At 41.0% G+C, this 20,902-nt stretch overlaps 1 protein-coding gene across 1 annotated transcript in view; it reads right to left on the bottom strand.

Annotated features, from left to right (window-relative positions):
- LOC128701885 (putative adhesion G protein-coupled receptor E4P) overlaps window positions 1-20,902 on the bottom strand; it is a 245,023-nt gene that overhangs the window by 101,348 nt on the left and 122,773 nt on the right. The window contains exons 7-9 of the mRNA XM_070099874.1: window positions 18,397-18,623; window positions 5,081-5,179; window positions 1,296-1,502 (exon numbers count right to left, since the gene is read on the bottom strand). Coding sequence (XP_069955975.1) covers window positions 1,296-1,502; window positions 5,081-5,179; window positions 18,397-18,623 — 533 coding nt within the window. The remainder of the gene's footprint in view (window positions 1-1,295; window positions 1,503-5,080; window positions 5,180-18,396; window positions 18,624-20,902) is intronic.

Genomic DNA, 20,902 nt, shown 5'->3' with positions numbered 1-20,902 from the left:
GTTGGACCTGACTAGCTTGTGCTACTAGGTCAGTTGCGTGTTCCTTCCTTAAGTGAATGTGACCTGACCTAACTAGGTTGGGGCATTGGCTTAAGCCGGTAGGAGACTTGAACCTGCCTCGCATGGGCCAGTAGGCCTGCTGCAGTGTTCCTTCTTTCTTATGTTCTTATGTAAATGTAAAGTGTTGGTATTAGTATGAGACAGAGATGTTGGGATGTTAAGCTACCTACCACCTAACACTATGTGCTTAATTGTCCACTTATTGAGGAATACAGAGACAGACAGTATAATAACCTATGTGACATGTCAAGATATCTTATTAATGAAAATAAGATACCAGATATACTAAGCAAATTTCCTAAATTTGCTTGTAACAGATAAGTGAACTATAGATATGTAGATATAAATCCATATGTATTCCTGTTAACCCTTTGGGGCCTAGTTCCTAGGCCTTTTGTGTATCCACATGCTCTGGCGCTACCGTCCACAGGATGGATATGGGGTGCACAATAAACTAGCCACTTCGGTGGCAAAATCTAATCTAATCTACCACTGATATTAAATTTGACACTTCTTGCGGCACTAATATTACACAGACCTTGGACTGATATATTAAGTTTCAAACTTGAGTCTTGTATGACCCTGGAGACTTTGTGATTAATTCTTCAAGTTAAATTGTAAATCCCATTAACTTACGACTACAGAACAATAAGTATTCATATTACAATAATAGCGAACAAGCAACATAAGATGCAAAACAACCACAGGGGAAGTTGAATAATAGTTCTAGGCCTCTCGTGTTACAGTCAGTACATCATCAGGAGCTTGCAGTGTTGCAGAAATGAGTAAGAACTCCAAGCAGATTAGTTCAGAGGAACGTTATAACCGCAGTGAGGTGATGAGGTAGGACACATACCTCCTCACCTCATCCAGTTACAACGTTCCTCTGAACTAATCTGCATGGACTTCCTACTCATCTCTGCAACTTTGCAAGTTCCTGATGATGTGTTGACTGCAACATGAAAGGCCCACAGCTATCACTGAACTCCCCCCCCCTGTAATTGTTTTGAAATCAGATTTATTGTTTGATTAGAGAATAGTATAGATAAGTATTCATTTGGGATGTACCTTCATGGTAATTGCTAAATGCTCCTTCACACAGCAGTTTTTATATTTATGTAAGATCAGACTCAAATGTTTGCTAATAAAGTCGTACATCATTTAAGTAAACCTTTCTCTCTTTTAGTTTGAAGATTTCTTCTTGTATTATATAAGTGGGATTAATAAGTACATACCTTGCTAAGCATGAGGTATGGTTTGAAAGCCTCGATGAAGCTCCACATGAAGGTAGCCAGAAAGAAGTAGTGTAGGAGAGCAGCGATCATCTTGCAGACAATGTTATCGTCAGTGGCCTCCAGTCCCAGCATCAACACCACCTCCGACGATACCAGACACACACACAGGTGCAGGTGAACCTTCTTCAAGAGCTGTCCTCGGCTCCTCTGTGAGAATGTGACTCTGCATTATTTTTATATTTCAGAAGCTGAAGACTCAGACGAGTCACAGGGACGTTAGGAAGTATTTCTTCAGTCATAGAGTTGTCAGCAAGTGGAATAGCCTAGCAAGTGAAGTAGTGGAGGCAGGAACCATACATAGTTTTAAGAAGAGGTATGACAAAACTCAGGAAGCAGAGAGAGAGAGGATCCAGTAGCGATCAGTGAAGAGGTGGGGCCAGGAGCTGAGTCTCGACCCCTGCAACCACAATTAGGTGAGTACACACAAACAAACAAACAAACACACTCACACACACACTGAACGGGGCTCAACGGGACAGAGAACTGGCAGGGAAGCCAGTTAATGAGATGATGGAATATGTAGCAACAATGTGCAAGGAGGCTGAGGAGAGGTTTGTACCCAAGGGTAACAGGATTAATGAAAAAGCCAGGATGAGTCCATGGTTCACCCAAAGGCGCAGGGAGGCAAAAACCAAGTGTGCTAGGGAATGGAAGAAATATAGAAGGCAAAGGACCCAGGAGAATAAGGAGAGCAGTCGTAGAGCCAGAAACGAATATGCACAGATAAGAAGGGAGGCCCAATGATAATATGAAAACGACATAGCAGCGAAAGCCAAATCTGACCCGAAGCTGTTATACAGCCACATCAGGAGGAAAACAACAGTCAAGGACCAGGTAATCAGGCTAAGAAAGGAAGGAGGAGAGACAACAAAAAATGATCGTGAAGTATGTGAGGAACTCAACAAGAGTTTCAAAGAAGTGTTCACAGAGACAGAAGGGGCTCCAGAAAGACGGAGAGGTGGGGCACACCAACAAGTACTGGATACAGTACACACAACCGAGGAAGAAGTGAAGAGGCTTCTGAGTGAGCTTGTGAAGGCTTACTCAGCCCTGTAACAACTTCAGTCAGTATTACCAAGGCTGGCTCCTCCTCAGGAAAATTAATGAATAGAAAAAGAAATAATAACAGACAATGATAAACACTTTATTATTTAGAAACGGAAAATGTAAAACAATAAAACATGAATGGGTATCCTAATTGAAAGAAAAATGAAAAATGAAATGAAAAAAATTACATTTGAACTCAACGCTAATATAGGTATATTGTGGTAATGGTGTGTCAGGTGTTGGTGACACTGCATGTGTCATGTAGGGGTTAATGATTAGGGGAATATGGGGGTAAGAGGAGGGAGTCAGTAGGTATGGGACAGGCGAGGCAGTAGGAGGGATGAGTGCGGACGTCGGTAGGTAATGTGAGGTCACTGGTGACTACAACTTCACCTCTCATTACTCTACCCACCATCCTACACTACTCACCCTCTCACTACTTTAACTGAAATAAACTAATGAATAAATAACAGGGACAGTGAATATTACTATTATACTCAAACACAGTTTATTATTAAGTCTTTGTACAATAATATATTTGGGAACAAATGGGATGGTACATATAAGCGGTGAGACAGGGAACACAATCAACTTGACGAAAATGAATATAACTTACAATATAGTACAGAGGACAGTTCACTACAGGAACTAAGCCACAGGTCCCAAGACCTACACAGCACGAGCACTGCTCCAAGCCAGTACTCTGCCCAATGTCTCCAACAGTCTCTCCTCCCGAGATTCTCCAGCTCAGCTCTGCTCCCAGGCCAGAGCTCTGCCCAAATCTGCTCTGCTCAGCTGTTCCTTGGGTTTATATGGTGGTCCAAGCACACCCCACAACCACGTGTACGACCTGACGCCTAGGTCTGACGCCGTCAAGAACAAAAGACCTCAGACGTGGGCGTGGCTACAGACATTTGCCAAGGCAAGGTGTGACCATATAATTGGTTAAATTAGGTCTCCCCAGAGACCTCACAAGCCCAGCTGGACTACATCACATCCCCCTTTCTCCCCCAATTTAAAATATCTGAGAACTAGGACAATTTGTCCTAGTATGGAAGAAGGCATCTTTAAGAAGGGAGACAGAAATGAAGTACTAAATTATAGACCAGTGTCATTGACATGTATAATATGCAAAGTCTCGGAAAAGATTATCAGGAGGAGAGTGGTGGAGCACCTGGAGTGGAACAAGATTATAAACGACAGCCAGCACGGATTAATGGAAGGCAAATCCTGTGTCACAAACCTACTAGAGTTTTATGACAAGGTAACTGAAGTAAGAAATGAGAGGTAGGGGTGGGTTGATTGCATTTTCTTGGACTGCAAGAAGGCCTTCGACACAGTTCCTCACAAGAGATTAGTACAGAAGCTAGAGGAACAGGCACGTATAACAGGAAGGAAACTGTAATGGATCAGAGAATCCCTAACAGGGAGGCAACAGCGAGTCATGGTCCGTGATGAGGTATCACAGTGGGTGCCGGTGACGAGAAGGGTTCCACAGGGGTCAGTCCTGGGACCAGTGCTATTCTTGGTATATGTGAACGACATGACGGAAGGGATAGACTCAGAAGTGTCCCTGTTTGCAGATGAAGTGAAGTTAATGAGGAGAATTAAATCAGACAGGTCTACAAAGAGACCTGGACAGGCTGGATGTGTGGTCCAGAAACTGGATCCTAGAATTTAAACCCGCCAAATGCAAAGTCATGAAGATCAGATTAGGGCAAAGAAGACCGCAGACAGAGTATAGACTAGGTGGTCAAAGGCTGCAAACCTCACTCAAGGAGAAAGACCTAGGAGTGAGTATAATACCGAGTACATCGCCAGAAGCACACATTAACCAGATTACTGCTGCGGCTTATGGGCGCTTGGAAAACCTGAGAATAGCGTTCCGGTACCTCAGTAAGGAATCGTTCAAGACTATATACACTGTGTACGTCAGGCCCATACTGGAGTACGCAGCACCAATTTGGAACCCACACCTGGTCAAAAACGTCAAGAAATTAGAGAAAGTGCAAAGGTTTGCAACAAAGCTAGTTCCAGAGGGGAATGTCCTATGAAGAAAGGTTAAGGGAAATCGGTCTGACAACACTGGAGGACAGGAGGGTCAGGGGAGACTTGATAAAGACATACAAAATACTGCATGGAATAGACAAGGTGGACGGAGACAGGATGTTCCAGAGATGGGACACAGAAACAAGGGGTCACAATTGGAAGCTGAAGACTCAGATGAGTCAAAGGGATGTTTGGAAGTATTTCTTCAGCCATAGAGTAGTTAGGAAGTGGAATAGCCTGGCAAGCGATGTAGTGGAGGCAGGAACTATACATAGTTTTAAGACGAGGTATGATAAACCTCATGGAGTAGGGGGAGAGAGGACCTAGTAGCGGTCGGTGAAGAGGCGGGGCCAGGAGCTGATTCTCGACCCCTGCAACCACAATTAGGTGAGCACAATTAGGTGAGTACACACACACACAGCCAGGAAGTGGAATTTTTTGAGAAGCGATGTAGTGGAGGCAGGATCCATACATAGCGTTAAGCAGAGGTATGATAAAGCTCACGGTTCAGGGAGAGTGACCTAGTAGTGACCAGAGAAGAGGCGGGGCCAGGAACTTGGAATCGACCCCTGCAACCTCAACTAGGTGGTGAGTATAACTAGGTGAGTACACACACACGGTGGTAATACCTTGATCGCTCTGATAGCCACTGTGAGGCAGCAAATAGTCAGAACCAGACAGATGCTTGACACTGAACACCCGATGAGGCTGACCCAGCGAAGGCACATCTGAAAGTTATATAATATTAGGCAGTGTACCACACCTGTACCACACTTGTACCACACCTGTACCACACTTGTACCACACCTGCACAACACTTGTACCACACCTGTACCACACTTGTACCACACCTGTACCACACTTGTACCACACCTGCACAACACTTGTACCACACCTGTACCACACTTGTACCACACCTGTACCACACTTGTACCACACCTGCACAACACTTGTACCACACCTGTACCACACTTGTACCACACCTGTAAGACACTTGTACCACACCTGCACAACACTTGTACCACACCTGTACCACACTTGTACCACACCTGTACCACACTTGTACCACACCTGTACCACAATTGTACCACACCTGTACCACACCCGTAACACACCTGTACCACACTTGTACCACAGCTGTACCACACTTGTACCACACCTGCACTACACCTGTACCACACCTGTACCACACTTGTACCACACCTGTACCACACTTGTACCACACCTGTACCACACTTGTACCACACCAGTGCCACACTTGTACCACACCTGTACCACACCCATAACACACCTGTACCACACTTGTACCACACCTGTACCACACTTGTACCACACCTGCACTACACCTGTACCACACCTGTACCACACATGTACCACACCTGTACCACACTTGTACCACACCTGTACCACACTTGTACCACACCTGTACCACACTTGTACCACACCTGTACCACACTTGTACCACACCTATACCACACTTGTACCACACCTGTACCACACTTGTACCACACCTGTACCACACTTGTACCACACCTGCACTACACTTGTACCACACCTGTACCACACTTGTACCACACCTGTACCAAACTTGTACCACACCTGTACCACACTTGTACCACACCTGTACCACACTTGTACCACACCTATACCACACTTGTACCACACCTGTACCACACTTGTACCACACCTGTACCACACTTGTACCACAGCTGTACCACACTTGTACCACACCTGTACCACACCCGTACCACACTTATACCACACTTGTACCACACCTGTACCACACTTGAACCACACCTGTACCACACTTGTACAACATCTGTACCACACCCATACCACAGCTGTACAACACTTGTACCACACCTGTACCACACCCGTACCACAGCTGTACCACACTTGTACCACACCTGTACCACACCCGTACCACACTTATACCACACTTGTACCACACCTGTACCACACTTGAACCACACCCGTACCACACCTGTACCACACCTGTACCACACTTGTACCACACCTTTACCACACATGTGCAACATCTGTACCACACCCATACCACAGCTGTACCACACTTGTACCACACCTGTACCACACCCGTACCACACCTGAACCACACTTGTACCACACTTGTACCACACCCGTACCTCACCTGTACCACACTTTTACCACACCCGTACCACACCTGTACCACACCTGTACCACACTTGTACCACACCTGTACCACACCCGTACCACACCTGTACCACACCTGTACCAACACAGGCTAATTACATACTTAACATATATATACGTACACATATATATATAAATATATATATATATATTATATATATATATATATATATATATATATATATATATATATATATATATATATATATATATATATATATATATATATATATATATATATATATATATATATATATATATATATATATATATATATATATATATATATATATATATATATATATATATATATATATATATTATCACACTGGCCGTTTCCCACCAAGGCAGGGTGGTCCACCAAGGCAGGGTGGTCCACCAAGGCAGGGTGGTCCACCAAGGCAGGGTGGTCCACCAAGGCAGGGTGATCCACCAAGGCAGGGTGGTCCACCATGGCAGGGTGGTCCACCAAGGCAGGGTGGTCCACCAAGGCAGGGTGGTCCACCATGGCAGGGTGGTCCACCAAGGCAGGGTGGCCCGAAAAAGAAAAACTTTCACCATCATGCACTCCATCACTGTCTTGCCAGAAGGGTGCTTTACACTACAGTTTTTAAACTGCAACATTAACACCCCTCCTTCAGAGTGCAGGCACTGTACTTCCCATCTCCAGGACTCAAGTCCGGCCTGCCGGTTTCCCTGAACCCCTTCATAAATGTTACTTTGCTCACACTCCAACAGCACGTCAAGTATTAAAAACCATTTGTCTCCATTCACTCCTATGAAACACGCTCATGCATGCCTGCTTGAAGTCCAAGCCCCTCGCACACAAAACCTCCTTTACCCCCTCCGTCCAACCTTTCCTAGGCCGACCCCTACCTCGCCTTTCTTCCACTACAGACTGATGCACTCTTGAAGTCACCCTTTTTCGCTTCATTCTCTCTACATGTCCAAACCCCCTCAACAACCCTTCCTCAGCCCTCTGGACAACAGTTTTGGTAATCCCGCACCTCCTCCTAACTTCCAAACTACGAATTCTCTGCATTATATTCACACCACACATTGCCCTCAGACATGACATCTCCACTTCCTCCAGCCTTCTCCTCGCTGCAACATTCATCACCCATGCTTCACACCCATATTAGAGCGTTGGTAAAACTATACTCTCATACATTCCCCTCTTTGCCTCCAAGGGCAAAGTTCTTTGTCTCCACAGACTCCTAAGTGCACCACTCACCCTTTTCCCCTCATCAGTTCTATGATTCACCTCATCTTTCATAGACCCATCCGCTGACACGTCCACTCCCAAATATCTGAATACATTCACCTCCTCCATACTCTCTCCCTCCAATCTGATATCCAATCTTTCATCACCTAATCTTTTTGTTATCCTCATAACCTTACTCTTTCCTGTATTCACTTTTAATTTTCTTCTTTTGCACACCCTACCAAATTCGTCCACCAACCTCTGCAACTTCTCTACAGAATCTCCCAAGAGCACAGTGTCATCAGCAAAGAGCAACTGTGACAACTCCCACTTTATGTGAGATTCTTTATCTTTTAACTCCACGCCTCTTGCCAAGACCCTCGCATTTACTTCTCTTACAATCCCATCTATAAATATATTAAACAACCACGTTGACATCACACATCCTTGTCTAAGGCATACTTTTACTGGGAAATAATTTCCCTCTTTCCTACATACTCTAACTTGAGCCTCACTATCCTCGTAAAAACTCTTCACTGCTTTCATATGTATATTTCATATATATATATATATATATATATATATATATATATATATATATATATATATATATATATATATATATATATATATATATATATATATATATATATATATATATGTATGTATATATATATATATATATATATATATATATATATATATATATATGTATGTATATATATATATATATATATATATATATATATATATATATATATATATATATATATATATATATATATATATATATATATATATATATATATATATATGTCGTGCCGAATATGCAAAACTGGTCAATTAGCAAGAACTCATTTAAAATTAAGTCCTTTCTAAAATTTTCTCTTATACGTTTAAAGATATATATTTTTCATTAATGTTGATGTAAAAATTCATAATTTTGCACCAAAAGGAACTTAGAAAACATACCTAACCTTATTATAACAAGAACAATTTATTTTAGCCTAACCCAACTAAATATATTTTAGATTTGTTAACAATAATTTAATACTAAACAAACACAGTGAAATATATTTTTTTCGTTAGGTTCAGAATGATTTTGGCGAAATTATTGCATACACAAATTTTCACTTGTCCTATATGGCAAGATGAGCGTTGCTATTTAAGCCAAGATCGCAAGTTCTGCCTATTCGGCACGACATATATATATATATATATATATATATATATATATATATATATATATATATATATATATATATCTATATATATATATATAGTGAAGGGAAGGTGGGGTAGGGGGTCGGCCTAGGAAAGGTTGGAGCGAGGGGGTAAAGGAGGTTTTGTGTGCGAGGGGCTTGGACTTCCAGCAAGCATGCGTGAGCGTATTTGATAGTAGTGAATGAAGACAAATGGTTTTTAATACTTGACGTACTGTTGGAGTTTGAGCTAAGTAACATTTATGAAGGGGTTCAGGGAAACCGGTAGGCCGGACTTGAGTCCTGGAGATGGGAAGTACAGTGCCTGCACTCTGAAGGAGGGGTGTTAATGTTGCAGTTTTATAACTGTAGTGTAAAGCATCCTTCTGGCAAGACAGTGATGGAGTGAATGATGGTGAATGTTTTTCTTTTTCGGGCCACCCTGCCTTGGTGGGCCACCCTGCCTTGGAGGACCACCCTGCCTTGGTGGGCCACCCTGCCTTGGTGGGCCACCCTGCCTTGGTGGGCCACCCTGCCTTGGTGGACCACCCTGCCTTGGTGGGCCACCCTGCCTTGGTGGGCCACCCTGCCTTGGTGGGCCACCCTGCCTTGGTGGACCACCCTGCCTTGGTGGACCACCCTGCCTTGGTGGGCCACCCTGCCTTGGTGGACCACCCTGCCTTGGTGGGCCACCCTGCCTTGGTGGGCCACCCTGCCTTGGTGGGAATTAGCCGATGTGTTTGCCTGGGCATCGTCGACTTTCTTAAAGAGGTCAGCAAATTTGCTAGCAGCTTGAGGGTGAGCTGACTTGTGGATGTGTGTCAGCGTCCCGGTGGATGCTAATTTAACTGCAGATTTTAGGTCAGCTCTGTCTCGTAGGAGGGGCTGTTGGTTGTTCGCAGTTGAAGCTTCCGGAAACCTAGACATCCATTGTGTGCACGGATGTTGCTATTGGTGGGAAACAGTTTCTTGCAACCGACGGATCACTGAGGATATTTTTGTGTTGTTTTGCCAAGACCACGGGTCATTGATCCAACCAACAGCACTCTCCTTGGTGCTCCTCTCAGGCTCAATGTTATTGATTTGATTCTAGAAAAAAAATCTCAGAGCTCAAGATGATGGCAGGTAGAATGAAAGACACTGATACACATGATGCCTTCTACCTACTCACCAGGTGCCTGTCACTCCCAGAACTGACCTAATTCCTTGGATGCTCCCCAATCTGAACTGAGAAGTCCGAAACTCCAGGAATATCACTCCCTGCTAAAGACCAGGCTAGAAAGTGCACTGAACCTTTCCTTTGAAGATGGACAGTGGATGTAAGGCTCATTTCTAATCAGGCTTGGGGGCTGGGAGTACGTAAATCTTCCCAGATTGTGCTACTAGCTTTCTTATCCTATTCCATTGCATCGGACAAATAAAGCAAATGCTTCCAGACAACCTTGGTGACCTAGCAGGAATACAGAATCCAAGCTGCCCAGGGCCATTATCGAGTTAAAGACTCTTGCTGTTCCAGTGTCAAAACATCCAACAGGGAGATTCCTTGCCTTCAAGCTGTGAGCACACTGCACTCTGGGGACTTCCTCCAAATAGTTCCCATATCGGCAATGGGAACATGCCTCTACCCACATACCTTCCATATTGTAATGGCTCTCCGCCTCACTGCCCAATTCACACAGAATGTAAGTGTATTTGCGGCAATCCACAAACCAACCAATATGGTTACTGTCTAAACTGTGAAACCATATTCGTGGTAAAACAAAACCAAGGGTTAGCACGTGAGACACAATGAAGTCAGCTACATCAAAAAGAGGAGCTTTCCTTCAGCTGGGTGCCCAGCTGAGACAGAACCCTGGCCCTTAGCATTCAACAATATCCACAATCTTACAAGTTGCCCCAGCGGGATCACCATCAATCCTTGGAAGAATGGCAAGGTTTTAGCCTTGGATTATACTTGCGTGTCGACACTGGCTGACACCTACATGCATTACCTTATCTCCATAGTGGGAAAATTTATGGAATCAATAATTGCCGAAGCAATTCGTAGCCATCTTGACAGGAACAGATTGATTAAGGATTCTCAACACGGTTTTACAAAGGGGCGTTCCTGTCTTACGAATTTACTAACTTTTTTCACTAAGGTGTTTGAGGAGGTAGATCTTGGTAATGAATGTGATATTGTGTATATGGACTTCAGTAAGGCTTTCGATAGAGTTCCACACCGGAGACTATTGAGGAAACTTAGGGCACACGGAATAGAAGGAGAAATTTTTTCCTGGGTAGAGGCATGGCTGACAAATAGACAGCAGAGAGTTTGCATAAATAGGGAGAAATCAGAATGGGGGCACGTCGCAAGCGGTGTTCCTCAGGGGTCAGTGTTGGGCCCGTTGTTGTTCACAATTTACATAAACGACATAGATGAGGGAATAAATAGCGACATAAGCAAATTTGTTGATGACACCAAAATAGGCCGTCCAATTCATTCTAATGAGGACATTAAAGCACTCCAGGATGATTTGAATAGACTGACGCAATGGTCGGAGAAGTGGCAGATGCAGTTTAATATTGACAAATGCAAAGTTCTAAATGTTGGACAGTTAAATAACCATGCCACATATAAACTAAATAATGTAGATCTTAATACTACCGATTGCGAAAAGGATTTAGAAGTTCTGGTAGCAGTAACCTAAAACCAAGACAACAATGCATTAGTGTTCGCAATAAAGCTAACAGAATTCTTGGCTTCATATCTAGAAGTATAAATAATAGAAGTCCTCAGGTTGTTCTTCAACTTTATATATCCTTGGTTAGGCCTCATTTAGACTATGCTGCTCAGTTCTGGTCACCGTATTACAGAATGGATATAAATGCTCTGGAAAACGTACAAAGGAGGATGACAAAGATGATCCCATGTATCAGAAATCTTCCCTATTAGGATAGACTGAAGACCCTGAATCTGCACTCTCTCGAAAGGCGTAGAAATAGGGGGGATATGATCGAGGTGTATAAATGGAAAACAGCAATAAATAAAGGGGATGTAAATAGTGTGCTGAAAATTTCCAGCCAAGACAGGACTCGCAGCAATGGTTTCAAGTTGGAAAAATTCAGATTCAGGAAGGATATAGGAAACCACTGGTTTGGTAATAGAGTTGTGGATGAGTGGAACAAACTCCCGAGTACAGTTATAGAGGCTAAAACGTTGTGTAGTTTTAAAAATAGGTTAGATAAATACATGAGGGGGTGTGGGTGGGTGTGAGTTGGACCTGACTAGCTTGTGCTGCTGGGTCTGGTACAGTGCTCCATCCTTGAGTGGGGATGACCAGACTGGGTGGGTCATTGGGATAATCCGGGGTGTGGGTCATTGGTCTAATCCGGGGGGGGATGGGGTGACATGGACCTGCTCCGCATGGGTCAGTAAGCCTGTTGCAGTGTTCCTTCTTTCTTATGTTCTTATGTTCTTATTACAGTGTTGGACAACAGTGAGGTACTGCAGATCACTGGGAAGCATGCAAGATCAGCAAGTACAGAGACATATCCCATCAGTATCAATTTATCCCAGTGAAATCAGAGATCCTGGAATCATGGGAAAAGAACACCACGCGTTTCCTCAAAGAATTGGATTCCAGACCGAGCATGCATAAGGGGGATTACCAATAGACTCCTGGCTGTCTTCAAGAAGGCACGTGACAGGCACCTACAGTCAGTACCTAACCAACCGGGCTGTGGTTTGTACGTCGGATTGCGTGCGGCCACCAGTAATAGCCTGGTTGATCAGATCCTGATCAACCACGAGGCCTGATCTCAGACCGATCCGCGGGGGCGTTGACCCCCGAAACCCTCTCCAGGTATACTCCAGGTATACAGACTCATTGACAGCACCAGGGACCCAAGGGCGGCCACTTTCATGTTCCAGCGCCTCGGTGTGGCCATCCAGAGAGGAAAATGCTTGTTTTATACTGGGCTCGCATCCAGCTTCAGAGGAGCTGGAGGAGAGCTATGTCTGTACCTTTTAAATAAATAATACCTGACTTAGTATATATATATATATATATATATATATATATATATATATATATATATATATATATATATATATATATATATATATATATATGTATATATATATATATATATATATATATATATATATATATATATATATATATATATATATATATATATATATATATATATATATATATATATATATATATATATATATATATATATATATATATATATATATATATATATATATATATATATATATATATATATGCAATAAGATCACAGTAAACAGGTGATTTCAAAATATGCAAAACAACCACTCTGAAAGATAATAATGAATAATAATGAATGTATTCAAATTTAAAATTTACAGAAAACCTACAAATAACTGTTCCTATGTCCACTATTATTCCTCGCATCAAGATAGAGTCAAACTGTCTGTTTTCTCATCAATGTTTTTGAGAGCTTTACGAATTTGTAGTCCTGAGTTCATAGATGAGGAAATATCCAAAATTTATGAAATAGGTAATGATTTAAAATACCCAAGAAATGTAATTGATAAATCTTTTAAAGTTGCTAGGAACACTTTTTATAATCCAAAAAAGGGCAACCAGCCTTATTCAACTAAAAATATGTTGGTTCTCCCTTACCATGAAAACTTGGTTGATATGCCTTCTCTTCTTAAGACTTTTAATATTAAAGTTGTATTCAAAAATCTTGATACAGTAAAAAAACTTTTGATAAAGAATTCCCCCCAAAATGCTGATGGATGTGTCTATAAGATTCCTTGTAAAATTTGCGATAAAGTTTATTACGGTCAAACTGGTAAAAATCTCGAACTAAGATTAAAACAACATAAATACAGCATTAGAACTGGGCAAGATTCCAATGCTCTATTTATTCATGTAAGAGATTTTAACCATCCAATTGATTTTCAAAAAGTTGAGAAAGTAGTATCAAGCAAGTCCATGGTCGACAGGAATATAATTGAATCTTGTTTCATAAAAAGCAGTTTTGACAATAATATGAATATTTCCTTTGGTTTATATAAATTAGATCCATTTATAATTAATAGAATTTGGGTAGAATTTAATAATACACTGGACAAATAAATAGCTTGGGGGTGAGTTTTGCAAAGGACCTATCCAAGTTGGCTCGCCGCGCGTCACGTGTTTAACCGTTGTGGGATCTGATAGAGGTGCTGGCCGACCCCTTATATAGCTTCCTTGGATGCTTCACTTTCATAGTTCCTTGATAATGTGAGTAGTCACGAAAGCGCTTGGAATTTCTCTATTCTTTCAGAGTGGTTGTTTTGCATATATATATATATATATATATATATATATATATATATATATATATATATATATATATATATATATATATATATATATATATATATATATATATATCAATAACAACACTGCACTAGCCAAGGATACAAACCCATGTTGTACTGGCCCTCCACTGTGAGCGAGAACCACCTGACGCCTTAACCCGCAGGACCACCCAATCCTACAAGAACCAAGCACAAGGACATACGGAGGTGTGAGATCTTTGAAGCCAATTTCCTTCTCATCTCTGTTTGGTGTACTAGCCTACGAGCAGTATTTATATATTATTGTAACCAGAAACGAGTGGTATTGATCAATAACATTGATCAATATATACTGCTCTTTGGCTAGTACACCAAACAGGGATGAGAATGAAATTAGCCTGAAAGTTTCCACACCTCCGTATGTCCTCGGACCACATACATGTACACATACATGTACACATTTATTTATACACACTCATCTGAGTTTTCTTTGATTTTATCTTAATAGTTCTTGGTCTTATTACTTTTCCTTTTATATCCATGGGGAAGTGCAATAAGAATCTTTCCTCCGTAAGCCATGCGTGTTGTAAAAGTCAACTAAAATGCCGGGAACAATGGGCTAGTAACCCCTTTTCCTGTAAAAATTGCTAAAAAGAATAAGAAGAAGAAAATTGTCAAAGTGGGAAGTCTGAATGTGCGTGGATGTTGTGCGAATGATAAGAAAGAGATGATTGTGGATCTTATGAATGAGAAGAACCTGTATGTCCTGGCTTTAAGTGAAACAAAGCTGAAGGGGGTGGGAGAGTTTCAATGGAGAGGAACAAATGGGATTAGGTCAGGGGTTTCAAATAGAGTTAGAGCTAAAGAAGGAGTAGCAATAATGTTGAAGGATAAGATATGGCAGGAAAAGAGGGACTATAAATGTATTAATTCAAGGATTATGTGGAGTAAAATAAAGATTGGATGTGAAAAGTGGGTTATAGTAAGCGTGTATGTACCTGGAGAAGAGAGAAGTGTAGAGGAGAGAGAGAGATTTTGTGAAATGTTGAGTGAATGCGTGGGGAGTTTTGAATCAATTGTGGTTGGGGATTTCAATGCTAAAGTGGGTAAAAATGTTATGGAGGGAGTAGTAGGTAAATTTGGGGTACCAGAGGTAAATGTAAATGGGGAGCCTTTAATTGAGCTATGTGTAGAAAGAGATTTGGTAATAAGTAATACATATTTTATGAAAAAGAGGATAAATAAATATACAAGGTATGATGTAGCACGTAATGAAAGTAGTTTATTAGATTATGTATTGGTGGATAAAAGGTTGATGGGTAGGCTCCAGGATGTACATGTTTATAGAGGGGCAACTGATATATCGGATCATTATTTAGTTGTAGCTACAGTTAGAGTAAGAGGTAGATGGGACAAGAGGAAAATGGCAACAACAAGTAAGAGGGAGGTGAAAGTGTATAAACTAAGGGAGGAGGAAGTTCGGGTGAGATATAAGCGACTATTGGCAGAAAGGTGGGCTAGTGCAAAGATGAGTAGTGGGGGGGTTGAAGAGGGTTGGAATAGTTTTAAAAATGCAGTATTAGAATGTGGGGCAGAAGTTTGTGGTTATAGGAGGGTGGGTGCAGGGGGAAAGAGGAGTGACTGGTGGAATGATGAAGTAAAGGGTGTGATAAAAGAGAAAAAGGTAGCTTATGAGAGGTTTTTACAAAGCAGAAGTGTTATAAGAAGAGCAGAGTATATGGAGAGTAAAAGAAAGGTGAAGAGAGTGGTGAGAGAGTGCAAAAGGAGAGCAGATGATAGAGTGGGAGAGGCACTGTCAAGAAATTATAATGAAAATAAGAAAAAAATTTGGAGTGAGTTAAACAAGTTAAGAAAGCCAAGGGAAAGTATGGATTTGTCAGTTAAAAACAGAGTAGGGGAGTTAGTAGATGGGGAGATGGAGGTATTAGGTAGATGGCGAGAATATTTTGAGGAACTTTTAAATGTTAAGGAAGAAAGAGAGGCAGTAATTTCATGCACTGGTCAGGGAGGTATACCATCTTTTAGGAGTGAAGAAGAGCAGAATGTAAGTGTGGGGGAGGTGCGTGAGGCATTACGTAGAATGAAAGGGGGTAAAGCAGCTGGAATTAATGGGATCATGACAGAAATGTTAAAAGCAGGGGGGGATATAGTGTTGGAGTGGTTGGTACTTTTGTTTAATAAATGTATGAAAGAGGGGAAGGTACCTAGGGATTGGCGGAGAGCATGTATAGTCCCTTTATATAAAGGGAAAGGGGACAAAAGAGACTGTAAAAATTATAGAGGAATAAGTTTACTGAGTATACCAGGAAAAGTGTACGGTAGGGTTATAATTGAAAGAATTAGAGGCAAGACAGAATGTAGAATTGCAGATGAGCAAGGAGGTTTCAGAGTGGGTAGGAGATGTGTAGATCAAGTGTTTACATTGAAGCATATATGTGAACAGTATTTAGATAAAGGTACGAAAGTTTTTATTGCATTTATGGATTTAGGAAAGGCATATGATAGAGTGGATAGAGGAGCAATGTGGCAGATGTTGCAAGTATATGGAATAGGTGGTAAGTTACTAAATGCTGTAAAGAGTTTTTATGAGGATAGTGAGGCTCAGGTTAGGGTGTGTAGAAGAGAGGGAGAATACTTCCCGGTAAAAGTAGGTCTTGGACAGGGATGTGTAATGTCACCATGGTTGTTTAATATATTTATAGATGGAGTTGTGAAAGAAGTAAATGCTAGGGTGTTCGGGAGAGGGGTGGGATTAAATTTTGGGGAATCAAATTCAAAATAGGGAATTGACACAGTTACTTTTTGCTGATGATACTGTGCTTATGGGAGATTCTAAAGAAAAATTGCAAAGGTTAGTGGATGAGTTTGGGAATGTGTGTAAAGGTAGAAAGTTGAAAGTGAACAAAGAAAAGAGTAAGGTGATGAGGGTATCAAATGATTTAGATAAAAAAAAATTGGATATCAAATTGGGGAGGAGGAGTATGGAAGAAGTGAATGTTTTTAGATACTTGGGAGTTGACGTGTCGGCAGATGGATTTATGAAGGATGAGGTTCATCATAGAATTGATGAGGGAAAAAAGGTGAGTGGTGCGTTGAGGTATATGTGGAGTCAAAAAACGTTTTCTATGGAGGCAAAGAAGGGAATGTATGAAAGTATAGTAGTACCAACACTCTTATATGGGTGTGAAGCTTGGGTGGTAAATGCAGCAGCGAGGAGATGGTTGGAGGCAGTGGAGATGTCCTGTTTAAGGGCAATGTGTGGTGTAAATATTATGCAGAAAATTCGGAGTGTGGAAATTAGGAAAAGGTGTGGAGTTAATAAAAGCATTAGTCAGAGGGCAGAAGAGGGGGTGTTGAGGTGGTTTGGTCATTTAGATCAAAGTAGAATGACATGGAAAGCATATAAATCTATAGGGGAAGGAAGGCGGGGTAGGGGTCGTCCTCCAAAGGGTTGGAGAGATGGGGTAAAGGAGGTTTTGTGGGCAAGGGGCTTGGACTTCCAGCAAGCGTGCGTGAGCGTGTTAGATAGGAGTGAATGGAGAAGAATGGTACTTGGGACCTGACGATCTGTTGGAGTGTGAGCAGGGTAATATTTAGTGAAGGGATTCAGGGAAACCGGTTATTTTCATATAGTCGGACTTGAGTCGTGGAAATGGGAAGTACAATGCCTGCACTTTAAAGGAGGGGTTTGGGATATTGGCAGTTTGGAGGGATATGTTGTGTATCTTTATACGTATATGCTTCTAAACTGTTGTGTTTTGAGCACCTCTGCAAAAACAGTGATAATGTGTGAGTGTGGTGAAAGTGTTGAATGATGATGAAAGTATTTTCTTTTTGGGATTTTCTTTCTTTTTTGGGTCACCCTGCCTCGGTGGGAGACGGCCGACTTGTTGAAAAAAAAATAATATATATATATATATATATATATATATATATATATATATATATATATATATATATATATATATATATATATATATATATTTATATATATATATATATATATATATATATACTTACATGTAGCTCTCTACTCAACAGACCATGAATGTCCATTATAACAGCTAAGTTAGTGAGGTGGTCACAGGCACAGCGGGTGTAGTGATGTGTTTGTTCCAGCACCCAACACCCAGCTGTTGACCAGTCTTGCTGAGTGTCGTCCCACCATACGCAGCTGGCTGCTCCCAGGTGGTATATCTCACCACTGTAGATGTGTTCCAAGGTCACCAGCACCTCTTCTCCGTCCACTGTCAACAACAACATCCATGAACAAGTTATCACTGTGCAATATTATCACATTATGCTAATGTGTCGTCCCTTATCCTATCTTGTGTGCGGTTATGTAGTCAAGTATTCTCTTGTGTTGCATTATACACCGGGTATGTTCAGATATTTAGAGAGGATTGAACAAAATAGGATGGCTTGGAGAGTGTATAAATATGTAGTGGAAAGAAGGCGGGGAAGGTGTCGGTCTTGGTAAGGTTGGAGGGTGGAGGGTGGGTCACCACAACCTATATTAGTCCCTTTTATATTATAATTTTATACTATAATTCTAACTTTAAAAAATTACCTTTATAGTACTACCTACTATCATATTCCCAAGCTCCACTATTTGATCATCACTTTATTTGTATTAGTCCCTTAGCTCATTATTTTACATTTGTTAAATAATCCAGGTGCTATTTTTTAGCTTAAGACTATTTACTTTGTTTTATACTTAATTCAAACTATAGATTCACTACAAATCTTATGATTACAAGCATTGATCCTGATACCAACCTCTTATTTAATGACTTAAATGAATCAAACAGTAACTGTAATTACTACACTGCAGAACAATCAAAGGCACTTCTCAGTGCCAACAACAACATAACCATATTTAACTACAATATCAGATCTTTAAGCAAGCATTACGATGACCTCATAGCATTACTAAATTCCTTACATGCCAATATGTCCATCATTACACTAACTGAAACCTGGCTAAAGCCTGATAGTACAGATGTCTATGCCATTCCTGGTTACACAGCCATACAAAACTGTAGGCCAGATCAACAAGGGGGTGGCACAGCCATATACTACTCAGACCAACTAGAATGTATCACTAATACTTGCACAAGGGATGAACATGGGGAATATATAATAGCTAAATTCAAATCAAAGTACCTACAAAAACCTCTCACATTGATAAACATCTACAGAGTTCCACAGTCAAACATTAGCCAATTTAGTCAAAATCTAGGAAGTATGATAACTGATGCACGCATGAACAAAGATCACTTACTACTCTCAGGTGACTTCAATATAAATCTCCTGCAAGACCAGGACCCACACGTTACTGAATTCACAAACACAATGAGTAACTGTATGTTACTACCAACAGTAACAAAACCTACAAGAGTTACAGAGACTAGTGTTTCCCTACTTGACCATATCTGGACCAACACCATATCCCCTTTAAAATCAGGCATAATTGCAGATAATACCACAGACCACTACCCTACTTTCCTCATAACAACTCTTGGTAAACTACCCCAAGACACTACTAAAGTCACCTTCAGACTTCACAATGAGGCAGCCATTAATAACTTCACAACAGCAATAGCAAACATTGATTGGCACACTGAGCTAGAAACCTATACAGATATTGACGAATGTATTAATAATTTTCTAAAAAAAACCCAATACCTCTATAACAAGCACTGCCCTAAAAAAACTAAACAGATGACAGCAAAGAGACTGAACAGTCCCTGGCTAACACCCAGCATTCTCAAATCCATAAATACAAAACACCAATATGAAAAACAGTACAGAATGGGTCACATAACCAGAGACCAAACAAAACGTTACTCGTCAATCCTAACCAGCCTGATAAGAAGGGCAAAAAAATTGTATTATGAGAACAGATTATCCAACTTACGAGGTGATATAAAAAAGACCTGGAAAACCCTATCAGAAATTCTGGGAACAAAAAAGATATCACGAAATAGCGAAATAAAATTAGCAAAAACAGATGAACCCCAACTCCCACCAACAGAAACAGCAAACAGACTCAATGATTTCTTCTCCACTATAGGACAAAACCTTGCCAATAAAATCCCAAGCTCAGATACCCCACCAAATGACTACCTCACCGGCAACTACCCGAACACACTGTTCCTAGCTCCGACTAACCCATACGAAGTCTCCCTTATTATCAACGCACTAAAAAACAAGGCAGGAGATTTAAATACCTTACCACCCCTTATATACAAAAAAGTGTCACAAGTGCTATCACCAATCATTGCAACACTCTTTAACAAATCCATTGAATCCTCCACCTTCCCTACAGTACTCAAAATAGCAAGGGTCACCCCGATCCACAAAGGAGGAGACCAAACAGAGTTGAATAACTATAGGCCAATATCCAACTTACACCCTCTCTCAAAAATCTTCGAAAAATTAATTCATAAACGAATCTACTCCTACCTTATCTCCCAAAACATACTCAACCCCTGCCAATTTGGATTCAGGCCTAATAAAAATA

Source organism: Cherax quadricarinatus, chromosome 69, assembly GCF_038502225.1.
Source record: "Cherax quadricarinatus isolate ZL_2023a chromosome 69, ASM3850222v1, whole genome shotgun sequence".
Lineage (NCBI taxonomy): Eukaryota > Metazoa > Arthropoda > Malacostraca > Decapoda > Parastacidae > Cherax > Cherax quadricarinatus.
This window is presented reverse-complemented; position numbering and strand designations above follow the sequence as displayed.